The sequence below is a fragment of the Cyprinus carpio genome, chromosome B16 (genome assembly GCF_018340385.1).
Source record: "Cyprinus carpio isolate SPL01 chromosome B16, ASM1834038v1, whole genome shotgun sequence".
Taxonomy (NCBI): Eukaryota; Metazoa; Chordata; class Actinopteri; order Cypriniformes; family Cyprinidae; genus Cyprinus; species Cyprinus carpio.
The window spans coordinates 9,778,318-9,794,537 of NC_056612.1; the positions used below are offsets into that span (position 1 = coordinate 9,778,318).

A 16,220-nucleotide genomic window follows, 5' to 3' on the forward strand; every position below is an offset into this window, starting at 1 on the left:
ACACAGCAGTGGGGAGTAGAGAGAGTCGTCCTCCTCGTTGCCGTGGAAACCCAGGATACCTTTAACCTCCACATCAGGGGTCATGAGAGGAGGTGGAGCCACCTCTGGCAGAAGCTCCTCCCCTGGCTGCTGTCCCATGGCACGGAGTGCGCTCAGATCCAGTGTGTCAGGAACGTCAATGCTCACATCTATTAAAATTATTACAAGAGAATATTAGTATTCAGACCAGGGCTGTCAACCAATTAACAGATCAGTTTTTAATGATGCAATTATTTATGCAAAATGAACACTTTACATTCTCAAACAGCCAAAGATATACAATTCACCTAGTTTTTTAGGAACCCAGTCCAGGCCAAAGGTGAATTTCTTAATTTGGATGACAAGATGGTCAGGAAATGAAGCAAAGCGAGTGATCCTAAGAGATAAAGAGATATAAAGACAATATTACAAACAGAAGAAAACCAAAGAGTAATTGAGAATTAAATGAAAATGATTATTACTTTGTGGCAGTGGTTTTGGCTTGCACTGCAGAGCTCCAGAAATCTGTGAGTGTTTCCGGTTCGCTAAGAGCAGCCAAACAGACAGCAAATGGGATTTGAGCACGTGGTGCAGCAGAGGGAGGGGCTCCAGATGACTCCGCCTCCTCCCTGCGACGCTCCGCTTCTTGCAGCTCCTCTGATAAACAGAAAGATAAGATGATAAATGAGAGGAAGGATAAAACGGATTGGATACACAGAAGCATGCTATGAGTGTCTAACCCATATTAGTTGCCTGGTCCATGGGAACGGGCAGCTGGACCATGTAGTCCACTCGTTGGGTATATTTGGCCTTTTGTGACTGCTGGCATACGATCTTCTCCTCCACTAGGAAGCGGAAAGCTTCTGAGGGATTCATGCCTGACCGACAGTTCCTCTGGCCAACATAAATAATAAGCAAAATGAGTGAATGCAAAAATAAGTAGCGCAAAACAGAGACAAAGTCATCATCATTACCTCCACCATATTTATAAAGTGAAGAAGAAACTCCTGCGCATCCTGCTGCCGATTGGTAGAGAACTCAGGGTGGCCTCGTCCAACCAGAGCTTTGAACATACGAGGTGCTATGCCAACCTGGTCACCCTGTATAAAGAAAGTCATATTTATAAATGGCTTTTCCTGAACAAGCAGAATGCATTTCTGGATTTTCTTGCAAAAAAGGTCACATTCCGTTCAAAATATATTAATGAATGATTTAAACACAAATATCATGAATGAGACCCAATATGTGTGTACATACCCTGGGCTCAGTAGAGGTACTGGGGTCGTCTCCGGGGTCAGGGGCCGACTTAGAGTACTCTCCTGACAGAAGGCCATAACCCAGCTTTGCTCTGATTTTAAAGAGTGGAAATGAAGGTAGAAAGATACAAATGTTGGTTACTTTATAAAATCATTATAGTGTTTGAGCTCTATGATGTAATCAAAGCAGATAATCATGTTTTTTCTCTTTCTTTCAGGTAACAGGGAGAATTGATGTATTGCGACCTCTGCTGGATATATGATATTACTGAAGCCCCTGCAGTAACATCAGGACTAAAGAGTTCAGCCTGAAATGAAAAATGATGTCTTCATTTTGTCATTCTCATGTTGTTTTAAACCCGACACACTTTCTACTGTGAAACATGACACTGTTCATAAACACTGAAAAGTGGTTCATAAAACTTGTACTGCTCTATATTCCAGGTTTTCTTAAGTCATGCTAGGGTTGTGTGAGAAACAGACCATAATTAGTGTATATTTAAACATTGGCATCAAGATGTATTTGACACCAGTGATTAGAAATGACCTCTGTATTATTTAATCAAAATGACTCGCCAAGCTCGCAATACATGGAAGTGCGATTTGAAAGCTGTTGAATAGAGCAAAATTTCGAGGGTGAACAATCTCTTTTAGACTAAAGTGTAATAGAGTTTATGGGACATGTACTCACACTTGAGTCTTAAAATCCTGGGTAGGGTCACTGGGCGCCGCATTAAAGATCTTGTCGATGTTGGAAACGTATCTGAATATCAGTGAGAGAGAGAGAGGAAATGATGCATTTAGAGAATTTATTTCAGCAGCAATAGATCTTTATAAACATAAAAATACACAAAACATCCGTGTAATACACACGTACACCGCCATTCAAATATACGGGGAGAGTACGATTTTTAATGTTATTGATAGAGGTCTCTTATGCTCACTTAGGCTGCATTTATCTGAATAAAGTAATATTATGAAATATTACAACTAATTTGAGTGTTCAGCAGCCATTACTCAAGTCAGTGTCACATGACTGTTCAGAAATCATTCTAATATGCTGATTTGGTGCTCAAGATTTATTTGTTATTTATTCCCTTCACTGAATAAAAAGCAAAAAAAAAAAAAAAAGCATTTATTTGAGGCAGAAATCTTCTCTAACATTGTCTCTTTAAACCAATTTAATGCTGAATAATTTATTTAAAAAAAAAAAAAACATCTTTGAACTGTAGTGATTATAGATATGTTTATATATCCATGGCTGAAATATTGATGAATCATCATGACAAAAACTCTAGAACCACACAAAGGCTGACAAACATTGTGAGAGGCACTGACTTGGTCTGGAAGTCCGGGATGGTGAAGAGCACTTGCATGACAGAGTTGAGGTAGCAGCTGTTTCCCAGGTTCTTCATACCGGTGAGCCCCGGGCCCCACAGGGGCCTCAGAGTAGAACCTGACTCCTGAATCACCTCCCACTCTCCCACACGCTGGTTCACTGCGATCTCCAGCTCAGTCATGGTTCTTTCCGTCTAACAAAGAGAGAGAAACACTAAAAAAAACAGCTTCTTAAGCAGTTTAAGAAGAGATTTTTGAGATGACCGTACCTTTTCCATAGTCATCATATCGATGCCAAAGTGAGAAAGATGTTCTGGAAGCTTAGAGTCTAATACCATATCATCTTCGTCGTATGAATAGACATCTGCAGGGACAAATACATCACACAATGTCATCATGAATATACCCCTAGCTAACAGTAAAGCATTCGAAACTTTACTGGCTTGAAATATTCAATGTCAGCATGATTTGATTCGATTTTGTGTGACAATTCCACCTGCTCCGTCAGGTGTTATTGTGCCGAGTTTGACAGCCAATGGGTATCCACTCTGCTGGTAGTACAGGAGGGCATGGTTATTCCCCCCTGTGCCATCAAAATATCTCCGCCCACAAAAAATCTTTCCATCTGTCAGATTCATCCACAGGTTTTCCTGTAGGTCACAGACCTCACACTTCCAGCCACTGAAAGAAAGAACGAAAGTGTAAAGAATGACTTACTCGAACTTTCTCCTGAGCTTAGCTGTACATATCAAATGTGTCTACAACATTCACACATGCATGCACCTCGGAGGGATTTTGACCCCATTGTCGAGTTGTTTAAGTTCAGCTGCGTGTTTTGACTCCTGTCGCACTTCTCCATCCCACTGCTGCACCTGCAAAGTGTGTGACACTGAGTCTGCTGCCTGCAGCCCCGCCATCGACAGAGACACCTGCAAACGCGAAGGACACCAATACAACAGTCAAAGTCTGCTCTGTTATAAAGTATAAAGCATTCACTTTATTATGACTATGTTATTACATAGTGGAAACTAATTTTTAGAAAAATACAATTAACAAATGACTCACCCGTTCCCGAACAACATCTGGCATGGAGGCTAGATCCTCTGATGTCACTTCCTGTTGGTCTGGGAACAGAACCACCTTGACCTCTTCCTCATACTGCTCCTGCTCAACATCAAACCCTCCCTCAATCCCTGCAAGAAACACATACAAACTTTTCAGCCTTTTACATTTTATAAAATAAACATACTCCCAACACAAAACTGAGAAATCTAAAATGTATGCAAGTGTTTACCAATGGCTAGTCTTGTGGGCTTCTTTTTCGGAGGGTCACCTGATCCAGAATTGTTTTCATCCTCCTTCTGATACACAGACAAGGTTAATCTATATTTGCCATGAATCAGCATATTAAATGCAGTGATATTACATGAAGATGTAATATGTTAAAATATTTTCTTTAATACCATATGTAACATTTCTTCTAAGGCTCAAGCATTTTCTTTTACATCACATTAGTTTGCAAAGACCTAAATAAGCCACGTGTATATTGATTTCCAGAAAAAGTCTAAAAATGCAATAGAGTGCCAGAGTGTTTGGACCAAAAGACAAAAGTTCATGATCTTTGGTTCTATCCATAAGTTGCTTATTAGATTTTGATATGTGGGTGTGGCACTCAAAAGTGGAGCCAGATGCACGTGACCTTGCAAGATATGATTGGAGAAGTCCTGTATATGACACTGAGAAGTCTGTTGAGGTCACTGAGGATAAAACATTTAAACATGGACTAACTCAGGTCCTCTGTGTGTTTTATGGAAGTGGGAGGGAACTCTTTTGGCATGTTTTACTGGTTGTGATTCTCAAATTGTTGGAGGTTTCTTTGGAGAATCATGGGTAATGTAATTTTTAACCAGGAATTCCAATGTTAAACATGCTTATTTTAAAATATCAGCTGAAATAGTCTGGGCTAATGGCTTCAACAAAAGCATATATTGATTAATAACCTTTTTGTTCACAGATGGTCAGGCTTAACTGGTTTATAAATTATCTTAAAAACCAATTCCCCTATGGAGAAAATAATTGGGAGTTTTATTTCCAGAACCCAACTGTTGAACTTAAAGGGTTACTCCACCGCAAAATGAAAATTTTGTCATTAATCACTTACCCCCATGTCGTTCCAAACCCGTAAAAGCTTCGTTCATCTTCGGAACACAATTTAAGATATTTTGGATGAAAAACCGGGAGGCTTGTGACTGCCCCATAGACTGCCAAATAAATAACAGTGTCAAGGTCCAAGAAAGTATGAAAAGCATCGTCAGAATACTCCATCTGCCATCAGTGATTCAACCGTAACTGTAAATTGTGTTCCGAAGACGAACGAAGCTTTTTGGGTTTGGAACGGGTAAGTGATTAATGACCTGATACAGCAAGGCAAGACAGGCTGAAACAATGGCGTGAGTTTGGGGGCGGGATTATCTGTTTGTCTGGCCAATGAAAGACACAGGGAGTGTCCAGGAAACCTGTTTGACGTCCATCGTTTTTTTCTGTTCGCTTACTTAAACCATGCATGATTATTATTTATAAATGCACAGAATGATGGATCACGTGTTTCTGTGCTTACCTGTGTTTTCCGGGTCCGGGTGATGTGCAGGTAAGCTCTCTGACCGGTTTTGGCGTAGTGTCTTTCGACATACTTACTTCCAAAGCCGAGAAAGCTGTTCATGCAGACATACAAGCCTCCCTCACTCTCCTGAAACAAAATGTTGGTCAGCACCATGAGTTCAGTGAGGCTGTGGCTGTCTCACGCGCATGATAACAGTTCTGATGCCTCATCCAGGAAAGAAACTCTGCAGCTACTAGCTCATGTTAGCGTTATAACTAGCTCACACCTAGCTAAAGTAGTATACGTAAGCTGATAAGTTAAAGCTAAATCAAAAGAAATTAGTGTTTTAATCAAGATGTGCCCAAAAAGTGCAGAGTCAACATTACGATAATGACTCGCTTGACATAATAAAGGAAAATAGTGCAGCGCTAGTTAGCAAATATCACAGCTCCTGGCCAGACCAAAGCAAAACAGCAACCTTACGCAAATAAAAAACATAAAAATAAATCCCGAAAGTGCGCGATGACTGTGCAGTCGCATGCTACAGCTGAACTCACCGGGCTGGCGAACGAGAAGGCGCACTCGTCTTTGTGAACACGATCTCCGGGCCTCGGAACCCGAATCGTAGACAGAACCGACATCAATATCTCGCTAACCTCCGTCATTATCTGGCTGAACACGATTGACCTTCACACGCTTGCCCGCCTGAGTTTTTTGGCCCCTGCTCCTGAGATACAGTCTGCTTGAAGTCTCTGACAGCCCCCTTCTTTCTCTCAGTTTCCCTTCAATGAAAAGCTGCTGCTGCTGATCCAGTGTGTTTCATTCGAGGCCAGGGGCGCTGCACGCATTACAGCCGCAAGTGTCTGACCGTAAAGCGCCAAAAATGCGCGCATAAGAATTTTACAATCCCTATTTAATTTAAACATAAAATACTATTATGAGCATTAATGTAATGCCATCCATGCAAGAGTTAATTCGATCGTTTAATGCAGTATAGCAATCTCGGCATAGCAGATACTTTCTTTAGCAGTTTACAACTGAAAAGAAACAAACCTGTATTAATTCTCATGTATTTTGTGTATTACGGTAAAATGGAAGCCATGACGGTTGTCGAAATGAGAAAGCGGAAATTTTGACCTCGTGTAAATAACAACACTGGCCTCATGTGGCTAGGAGTGTAAGTGTGCGCAAACAGTTTTGCAACTAGAAAAAAGTTTGCAAATATATGGATGTTGTTGCTTAAGTGTAGACGATTACTGGTTATCTTGTAATTGGATTTTATCCAAATAGATTTAGCCTATATCTTACAATATAAACAAAACAATGAAAGTAATTCTAATAAAGTATTCCTAGTAACAGATACGTTACTTCTAACTAAATGAGGAGATATCACATTATCTTTTTTTTATATAAACTAATTACAACAAGCTAATACAAACCATAAAACACCCGTTCACACCAAAAACGTATAGTTTGTTAATTAAAAGTCTGCCGCTTTAAATCCTCGAGCTCTTTAAAGTGTGGGGGGTTCTGATTGGCTGCCAGTGCTTGTATTGTTTATCAGCTGGAAACGAATCGTTCTGAAAGTAATTCCAACAACATCGTCGTGTATTCTCACAGAATCAGAAGAACGATTATTAAAACTGGTTATAGTTATCGTCTTTGGTGTGAATTTTAAATGAAATTGTTTAAAATAATTTCAAATAAGTTAAACATAAAAGCACTATTTACTAATAAAAAGAATGTGAATGTTCACAAGGGACAATCCTTTAAATTTAGTTATTAAAATAAATACTTCCAATGATTTTTTTTAATTTTTTTTTTTATGTAGGCTAATTACTGTAGATTAAGTAAAAGTCTCTAACCGTACAACTAAAATCTTGTTTTAGTAACTAATTAATTATATAGTAAGTAAATAATTATGTAATACAAAATAATAATGCACCCATATTCACTTGATTTATGAGCACATTTGTCCTCGAGCAGACACATTAGTTTTGCTCTCTCGTGCTCTATATTTCTCGCTGCCAGGCACGTATTCCCTCATTCCTCTGTGTGACCTCCTCCCTCTTCTCCTCACATCCCAAACACAGTCCCTGCGTTCCTTCGTTATGGCGCTACACTCAAACACAAGCCCTGTATACGTGGCGTTCCTCTTCGTTCTCAACTATGTCTTTATGACTGCAGGCAGCGGGGTATCTTCAGAGAGCTCATCCGGACTTTCAGCCCCGTACGATGAGCTCTATTACCGCGGGGTTCGGGCGTATTTTCGGGAGGATTGGGAGCGCGCAGCGGAATTCCTGGAGAAATCCATTTCCACGCGAGACAAGCTCCTGCAGACCAGACGAAAATGTCACGATGAGTGTTTAACAGCAGGAGATGACAAAATCTCCAAACTAGGTAACTGCTAACTATTTGTGCTGATGCACAAAGTGTGTGCGCGCAATCTCCATCTCAGTGAATGTTTCAGGAGTAACTCATTCATTTAGCCTACAGTGATGGTACAGTACTTTGTCCAACTAATGCAACAATACAAAACATGCTTTGTAAACTAGAGACTGGAATTTCCATTACTTATCAAGTTTAGTGCATGTTAATACACGTTAATGAATGTTAATGTGTGTGTGTGTAGACAAAGAGGATTTCACTCTCTGGGACCTGGGGATACTAGACTGGATCCAGGTGCGGGCTGAGTGTGTGAGGTTCTGTATGGGTCGAGGCATCTCTCCTGCTGTTCTGCTCCCAGTATCTTCAGACATCGAGTATGAATTTGAAACACGCAACCCTTACAACTACCTGCAAGTCACCTACTACAAGGTAAAATGACCAATCGTAGTGTTTAAACATGAAATCTGGCAGCACACCTGGAAGAGTCCGAGTAAACATACCCTGGTTTGTTTTGTGAGTTTAAGCTCCCTGTTCCTCTCCCTGTTTATACAGTTGGATAAAATGGCCAAAGCTGCTTCAGCTGCTCACACATTCTTTGTTGCCAATCCGAGTCATCTGGAGATGAGAAACAACATTGAGAAATACAGGAGACTGTTAGGAGTGAAAGAAGAATCCTTCCTGGACAGAGAGAGAGAGCAGGAGCAACACTGGGTGAGTTCAGCAGAAGGGAATCTGCAGTCTGCAGATCAGCATTTTTATTGTTAGCTAAAACTATATAAAAAAATAGAAATGCTGCTTTGGAAACTAACTGATGTAAATAAGTTGAAGAATTGAAATGAACAAAACTAAAATAAAAATAAATTTCAAGGAAATATAATAAAAAAAATGAATAAAAAAATGATAAAAGCATGATTATTAAAATTTATTGCACAAAATTGCACATTTTGAAATTGAAAATTCAAAATACTATAATAATGAATGTGAGGTACACAGTAATTTGAATAATTTGTATATGTGAACACTGAATGAAAAATGTAACTTTCAGTTATTTATGACATGCTTAATTAACTGTGTTTGCATCTGGTATATATTAAAATCAGCAGAAGTGATGCTTATTAGAATTATAATGAGACAAGTGTAGGAAAAATAAGATAAAGCTTCAGCCTACACATTTTTTGTTAATATGTAACATTACCTATTTATGTATGTACAGTATTTATTATTTATTATTAGTATTCAGTATTTATTAAATAAATCTTGATACAGATGATGATACATAATACTAAAATAACACTGTTGCAAATGTCACTACAAGATATACTGAGTAAATTGAATTCCATGCGCTCAGTGTGCATACTGATGTCTGAGCAGCTCTTATCATTGTGAACTATAATAGTTATTTGTAGTGTGTTGTTGGCGATTCTTCCCACACTGACTGAGCTGTCTTTTGTCTTTGAGACAGATGTCTGGATAATGTCAACTTCTGTGAATTACATACTTGCTCTACACCTCACCGTCCTCACTTGTCTCTTTTTCTTACTCCTTTTGAAATGAACCGCATTGGTTGTCCTGTATACCGCTTTTCTTAGTTACTCTGCCATCTTCACATAATTTTTTTAGGAGATGTATGATGCAGCCGTTCTGGCTGAGAGCTCGTCTGATTGGGTGAAGGCAGTGAAGAAGTGGAAGGAGTGTGTGAATGAGACGCTCAAGCAGACAGAGGAGTGCAGAGCTCAATGTGTGATGGCGTCCCGGGTCATTCCGGAGGAGCCAGACACCATTCAGGGCGTTTATGAGAGAGCTGCAGGTGAAAAAGGATGTTTATTTACCAAGTCTATCAAGTGATTGTAGCTTCTATTAGTAGTACAACATCAGGTTATTTCAAGGAATAGTGAAATGTGCAAATAATTCACTTGTTTATAAACAGTTTAAATTGCTTGTTGCACATTATATTTCGGCAATTATATAACAGTTCAGTGAATTCAGTCTTTCTCTGTTTCTTCAGACCTCTCTCTCTCCTTGCTGTCATGCAAACAGATGTGTGTGACCTTAGTGTCAACGCGACCTGGAAGAGTTTCTTCGTTGGAGGACTTCCTGCCCTTACAACTTGAGCACCTACATATTGCACAGTTCAAAGGTCAGATGTCATTGAGACTGTACTGATGTTTCCTACCAGTGTTTAGTCACAAATTATTTGGAAATTTATAAATGATTTCAGGGGTTAAAGCAAAAAAATAAAAATAAAATTTCTTATTATATATATATTTGTTTTTGTTTTGTTTTTTTAGTTAACAAAAATTATTTTTAATTGTTTCCTCTCTTTGGTGTCCCGCAGCTGGTGACCTGAGGGGGGCGTTGGAGACCCTGCGTTCCTTGCTGCTCTTCTACCCCACAGATTCAGACTTCCTTAGTAATCTGGAGCTCTACACTCAGACTCTAGAGGGCGACACAGAGGCTCAGGAAACAGGCCCCATGCAGGTATGATGCATTGACTGGTAGAGTAACTATGACATAAGGGAGATGGGGTAGAGAGAATAATGTTTGCATTTATAGATGGGTCTGTCTGTTAGATGGATGGATGAATAGATGAGTCAGTGATCCAAATCAATACAGACTGTAAATGACCACTTTATCTTTTTCTCAAAGGAAATTGCCAAGTATATCAGCAGAGCTTTGCAAGAGAAGAGACTACTGTACTTTGGGATGGCAAACTTGGACTTTAAATTCAGTGACCCGGTATATAACTCTGTTGTTTTTGAGTTTTTTCTGTTTTTCACCTCTCACCTTTTTTCCCCCTGAACAAACTAGCCAAAAAAGGCCTCAGTCTCACTGTCTGTCCCCATCAGGATCTGTGGACTCCCGAGGACGTTGTGCCCGAATCCCTGCGAGAAACCTGGAGGTGAGACAGGAAAATAGAAAAACAAAATAGAAAAGTATTGGTGAAATACATTTCCTGGCAGATTCAAACTTTTCTACTTCTCAGAGTAGAGAAAGAAAAACTTCATGAGAAACTGAAGCAGGGTGAGAAAGTGGAAGAAGTGGATGACAGTGGATTTTATGCGGGTACGAGCACTGTTTCTGTCCATCCAGTCCTCTAGTGTGTGTGTGTGTGTGTGTGTGTGTTTATATACCAGTACAGTATATACATACACTACCAGTCAAAAGTTTTTGAACAGTAAGATTTTTAATGTTTTTAAAGAAGTCTCTTCTGCTCAACAAGCCTGCATTTATTTGATTTATTTTTAGCATCATCAGTCACATGATCCCTCAGGAATCATTCTAATATTCTGATTTGCTGCACAGAAACACTGATTATTATTATTATTATTTTGAAACAGTTGAGTAGATGAGTTTTTCAGGTTTCTTTGTTGAATAGAAAGTTCAGAAGAACAGCATTTATCTGAGACACAAATCTTGTGTAACATTATAAATGTCTTTGTCTTCAATTTTGATCAATTTAAAGCATCCTTGCTAAATAAAAGTATTCATTTCTATAATTTCTTTCCCAAAAAAATAAAAAACAAATAGAATATACTGACTCCAAGCTTTCGAATGGTATAGTGTATAATGTTACAAAAGCTTTTTATTTCAGATAAATGTTCTTTGTATCTTTCTATTCATCAAAGAATCCTGAAAAAATTTACTCAACTGTAAATACTGATAATAACAATTATAAAAATGTTTCTTGAACAGCAAATCAGAATATTAGAATGATTTCTGAAGGATCTTGTGGCACTGAAGACTGGGGTAATGATGCTTAGCTTTGATCACAGGAATAAATTACATTTTAAAATATCTTCAAATAGAAAGCAGTTATTTTAAATAGTAAAAATATATCACAGTATTAATGCTTTTGCTGTATTTTGGATCAAATAAATGCAGGCTTGGTGAGCAGAAGATAATTCATTAAAAAACATAAAAAATCTTACTGCATATATATCTTATCTTACTATATATGTATTACTATATACTATATATATATCAATCACACTTACAAAAAGCTTTTATATGTATTATAATCTTCTCTTCTTCATCATGCATTTATGTCTTTTCCACTCACTGTCTCTTTGACTCAGGTGGTCCTGTTCCTGTTGTTGGTGTAACAATCACTATGGATGATCTGGGGCTGAATGGCACCAACCGTGTGGTTCTGGATGGAGTTTTATCACAATCTGAATGTGATCGTGTGATGCAGCTTGCTACCGTGAGCTTTTCAATAATCATCCAAATATCAGCCATTTCAATTACTGTTGCAATAAGTACAGTGCCCCCATCAGCCTACTAACAGAGAGCAGCTGCAAGAATCTCAAATCTCATTCTGCATGTGTTGATGATAGGTTGCTGCATCAGTGGGTGATGGTCATCGGGGAAGACGCTCTCCTCACACGCCGCATGAGAAGTTTGAGGGTTTGACTGTTCTCAGAGCACTTAAGGTAAAATATTACTCATTCTAGAATGATTCATTGTCATCACATATACCCTAGATAATACACTAGGAAATATCTGTTTTCCAGTTGGCTCAAGATGGGCTGGTTAACCAATCAGATGCCAGGCTGTTACATGAGATCGGGGAGACTGTTAAAGTTCTGATGGACTCGTACTTCAGAAGTCACTCGGTTCTCTACTTTGCTTACACACACTTAGTGTGCCGCTCCGCCATCCCAGGTACACATTTCTGCAGTGCTCTAACAAGAACAGTCAATCACACATAAACACACATTATTAAGAGGGTTAACGTTTTGCTTGGTGCATATATGACTTTGTGTATAGGACATCAGGAGGGGCGTTTGGATCTTTCTCACCCAGTTCATGTGGATAACTGCATCCTGGAGCCGGAAACCAGGCAGTGCTGGAGAGAAGCACCTGCTTTCACTCATCGAGATCTCAGGTGCACAGATGTGTACATGATAGCTGTAGGCAAAACACAAAGAATATTCACTAGGAATAAATAGGCTTTCTGAAATTTTTTCCTTCATTTGCATGTGTTGTTTTCAATGATTCACTAAATTCCTAAGATTCAGATGATGTGTGGTAAAAATTCAGAATAGGACTTCTTACAAAATTAGTAAACATTTCACTAGGGCTGTCAAATGATTAATCACGATTAATCACATCCAAAATAAAAGTTTTGTTTACATAATATATGTATGTGTACAGGGTATATTTATTATGTATATATAAATACACACACATAAATTATATATTTAGAAAATATTTACATGTATATACATTTATATATTTATATTCTTATATTTTATGTTATATATAAATATATTTAATATATAAACATAACATATTCTTCTTAAATATATACATGCATGTGTGTGTATTTATATATACATAATAAATATACACAGTATACACACATATATTATGTAAACAAAACTTTTAAACACTACTTTAAAAAAAGAAATCAATCATTAAAAATCACTACATTTCACACAAGTTAATGATTGACAGCAATCACTGCTGGAAATACTCAGTATAAAGTGTGTACAAACACTGCTTTTAAAAAAGAATTCTGTTGGGAATAATTATGCAACATTGATTGTATGACGTGCTGATTTTTGTGAATCCAGCATATTCTGCAGTGAGCCTCATTTGAATAGAAAGGAGACATGTTTATCTGTAAAATCAATGATTTTCTTCACTTTTGTTATGCACACCCTGTGATTATCTTTATCCTGTTGCCTTTGCAGTGCAGTTCTTTACCTGAATGATGATTTTGAAGGAGGTGAATTCTTTTTTGCTGATCGAGATGCCAAAACAGTCACAGTAAGATTAATTTCCCACTATTCACTAAATGTTTTTCATACATTTAGATCCATGTTTATAGGTTTCTCATAAGCTATCTCTAATAGAAAACAAAAAGATGTAATAAAATCTCCTGTATAACAATACAGGCGCTAGTAACCTTTTCTTATTGGTAAGAGAGATTTTATTTTGCCTTATTCACAACATTCTAATATTAATGAATTTGGAGTATTATATATGGAATATTATATTAATGAATCTGGAGTAATGTTAATGAATATTCTAAATTATGCATAAGGTAAGCCATTTCTGCACAACCTTTATCCCTTTATTGCCTTTGAAATATGAAATATCTATGTATAAAATTTCATCTTAACACCCAGGCAACCCAGAATATGGTTTTTGCATGTTTTTTTTTTTTTTTTTTTTTTTTTTTTTTTGCATTTGCATTTGCATTTAGAATGAATTTTAATACAAAAGTTATTGTTGAACCACAATTTGCTATACTCAATGCAAATGCATGATTAGTTAAAGAGACCCAATATCTCAGTATCTCTTTTTTTTTCTCTCCCAGGCAAGGGTTAAGCCAAAATGCGGGCGACTGGTTGGATTTACATCAGGACCGGTCAATCCCCATGGTGTTACTGCAGTAACAGCGGGTCGACGATGTGCACTGGCTCTCTGGCTCACCACTGAAAAGCACCACAGAGATATGGTGAGAAACTGTTATGGAAACTTTAAAACTAAAAGTGGTGTATGTATGTGCTTTAACTCATATGTTTAACTTCATCTTAGGAACGTGAGGAAGCTGAAGAATTATGGGCCGCCGATGGAAAGAGTGTAGTAAAAGAGGAGAAGGGTGATGGTGAGAGCGCCTTAAAAAATGCCCGCAGTGGAAGAAGCCAAGGCAAAGAGAGGAGCAAAGAGAGAGAAAGAGTGACAGGCAGGCGGGATGAACTGTAAGAAAGACAGATGAATGAGCCAATCAGCAAAGAGCCTCACTGCTTATTCACTGACTCTTCATGGACACTAGTTTATATTTATCCCAGACTGTTTCACATGGTTATGTCTCTATAAGTTTGAGAGTGTGTGCATGTGTTTGTGCCTTTGTTTCAGTATGTCTGTTTTGATTTTGGTTAAATATAATTTTTAAATAAAAAAATAAAGAAGCGGTGAATGGGCTAATTTTGAAGTTCAAGGAATTATTTATTCTTTTTATTTATAATTAGTATTTATTATTGAAAAATGTCCTCATTCTAATTTTTTTTGCATATTGAAAATGAAAAGTTTTTTTTTTTAATAAATGTTCACCCATAAAGGCAGAGTTCACCCCCCAAAAAATTTTATTTGCTGACAATTTACTCACCCTCAGGCCATCAGGGATGAAGAGGAGTTTCTTCATTGGAATAGATTTGGAAATTTTAGCATTAATGGGTGCCGTCAGAATGAGAGTTTAAACAGCTGATAAAAACATCACAAACACGTGTTTGTACTAAATTAATCATAAAGATGTTTCATTGCTTCTGCTGTGAATCAGCTTTTTGGACTCATCCATTCACTGCAGGGTATCCATTGGTGAGTAAGTGAACTTAAATTTGAATTTAAAACTGAATTTAAATATTTTGGGCGACTTTTCACACTCACATAAGATCTTTAACCTTAACCGTTGTTTTGCATGAGTGAATAACCTTAAAATCAGTATCATTTGCATTAATGTGTGGCCTCATGTTTTATTTATTTTTTATTCATACTGCATCCACACCACTAGGTGTCAATATAAATCCAAGACCACTGTCAAAGCGATCAGCAACTGTATGCACCTTAAATTTATCATTAATTTATTATTGTTTCTCAGAATCAAAACTGAAACAAAAAAGACAGAAGGTTCAAGTGTTTAATACATCTAGACAACAAGTGAAAGGACAGAGGGAGGAGGGGAGGTGTTGACGTCCTGCAGTACATTAGCACTGATGGAATGAGAGGAAAAAAGAGGGCGGGGGGGAGAGATGGAGAGCGAGATTACAGATAATCCCTCATAAATGAGTGCATTTGTTTATGAATCTTATAAATCTCCCATTTAGAGTATGGAATAATAATCCAAGCAAGAAATCATGTAATCATTCATACCCCGACTACCCATCTCAACACGACACACCTTCCATTAAACCCAAACCCTAACACCGCTGACCCTCCTCTAATGCACCAAAAATCTGACTCTTGCCTTACTTACACTGGCCATTGATCCTCTGTACTTGAATTAATCTATATTGCGCTGTAAAATAGAGGATAGAATGGCTAATGGTTCATAAGGTGTTAATACCATCCTATGCATTTAATACTCAGCAGGCCTGGAAAACAGTTTAAGAGCAGAGCAGATGTATGGATGTACTGTACCTCTTAGGTAAATGACTAAGACCCTTCTGACCTGTTTCCATCGATGTTTGACTATCACCGAGTAATCTCTTTCTCCCTTATGGTAACATAACATTACACAACACGTTGGTGTTGTGCGCAGGATTTTGTCCAGTGCTGAAGAGTGTGGATATTAATAGTGATAATGGAGCTGTCGATGGTCCGTTCTCATACATTTAAGCATTGCTTTTTTAGAGTGAGACGTTTGTTTAACCTGGATTTCTCAATGTAATCACACAGCGGAAGGTTTTTCACAGTCTGTCCATTTTTAGCCAGTGCTCTAGGATGCTTTCTTTGGGAAACTTTAGACACGCCAAGCTTAGTTTAAGACAAACTAATTTCATCTGTTTATTAACTTAACAGAGTAATGTGCGCTTACAAAGTAAACTTTAGACAAAATAATGCCAGATAATTTTGCATTTTTTCTTAATGAAAATATTTCTGAACAAAGCCAC

The 16,220-nt window shown here is 37.8% G+C and overlaps 2 protein-coding genes across 3 annotated transcripts in view; one reads left to right on the plus strand and one right to left on the minus strand.

Annotated features, from left to right (window-relative positions):
- Positions 1 to 6,057, minus strand: part of LOC109048690 (ubiquitin carboxyl-terminal hydrolase 5-like) — a 9,641-nt gene extending 3,584 nt beyond the window's left edge. Inside the window, exons 1-15 of one of the 2 annotated variants that reach the window (XM_042740597.1) lie at positions 5,769 to 6,057; positions 5,230 to 5,358; positions 3,907 to 3,973; positions 3,678 to 3,805; positions 3,396 to 3,541; positions 3,109 to 3,293; positions 2,882 to 2,976; positions 2,613 to 2,806; positions 1,966 to 2,037; positions 1,276 to 1,366; positions 993 to 1,118; positions 759 to 912; positions 501 to 675; positions 327 to 415; positions 60 to 188 (exon numbers count right to left, since the gene is read on the minus strand). In XM_042740597.1, coding sequence (XP_042596531.1) covers positions 60 to 188; positions 327 to 415; positions 501 to 675; positions 759 to 912; positions 993 to 1,118; positions 1,276 to 1,366; positions 1,966 to 2,037; positions 2,613 to 2,806; positions 2,882 to 2,976; positions 3,109 to 3,293; positions 3,396 to 3,541; positions 3,678 to 3,805; positions 3,907 to 3,973; positions 5,230 to 5,358; positions 5,769 to 5,876 — 1,888 coding nt within the window. In that variant the 5' untranslated portion in view covers positions 5,877 to 6,057. Of the gene's footprint in view, positions 1 to 2; positions 189 to 326; positions 416 to 500; positions 676 to 758; positions 913 to 992; positions 1,119 to 1,275; positions 1,367 to 1,965; positions 2,038 to 2,612; positions 2,807 to 2,881; positions 2,977 to 3,108; positions 3,294 to 3,395; positions 3,542 to 3,677; positions 3,806 to 3,906; positions 3,974 to 5,229; positions 5,359 to 5,768 lie in introns of both variants that reach the window. The other variant, XM_042740596.1, reaches the window with a different exon arrangement.
- Positions 6,058 to 7,239: 1,182 nt separating this feature from the next.
- Positions 7,240 to 14,538, plus strand: LOC109048696 (prolyl 3-hydroxylase 3-like). Its single transcript, XM_042740598.1, has 16 exons — positions 7,240 to 7,611; positions 7,844 to 8,028; positions 8,152 to 8,310; positions 9,220 to 9,406; positions 9,605 to 9,736; positions 9,935 to 10,077; positions 10,246 to 10,335; positions 10,446 to 10,498; positions 10,583 to 10,662; positions 11,676 to 11,803; positions 11,937 to 12,032; positions 12,114 to 12,264; positions 12,370 to 12,487; positions 13,299 to 13,374; positions 13,928 to 14,068; positions 14,149 to 14,538. The coding sequence occupies exons 1-16, from the start codon at positions 7,323 to 7,325 to the stop codon at positions 14,314 to 14,316; spliced, it is 2,196 nt and encodes a 731-aa protein (XP_042596532.1). The 5' UTR covers positions 7,240 to 7,322; the 3' UTR covers positions 14,317 to 14,538.
- Positions 14,539 to 16,220: the final 1,682 nt, after the last annotated feature.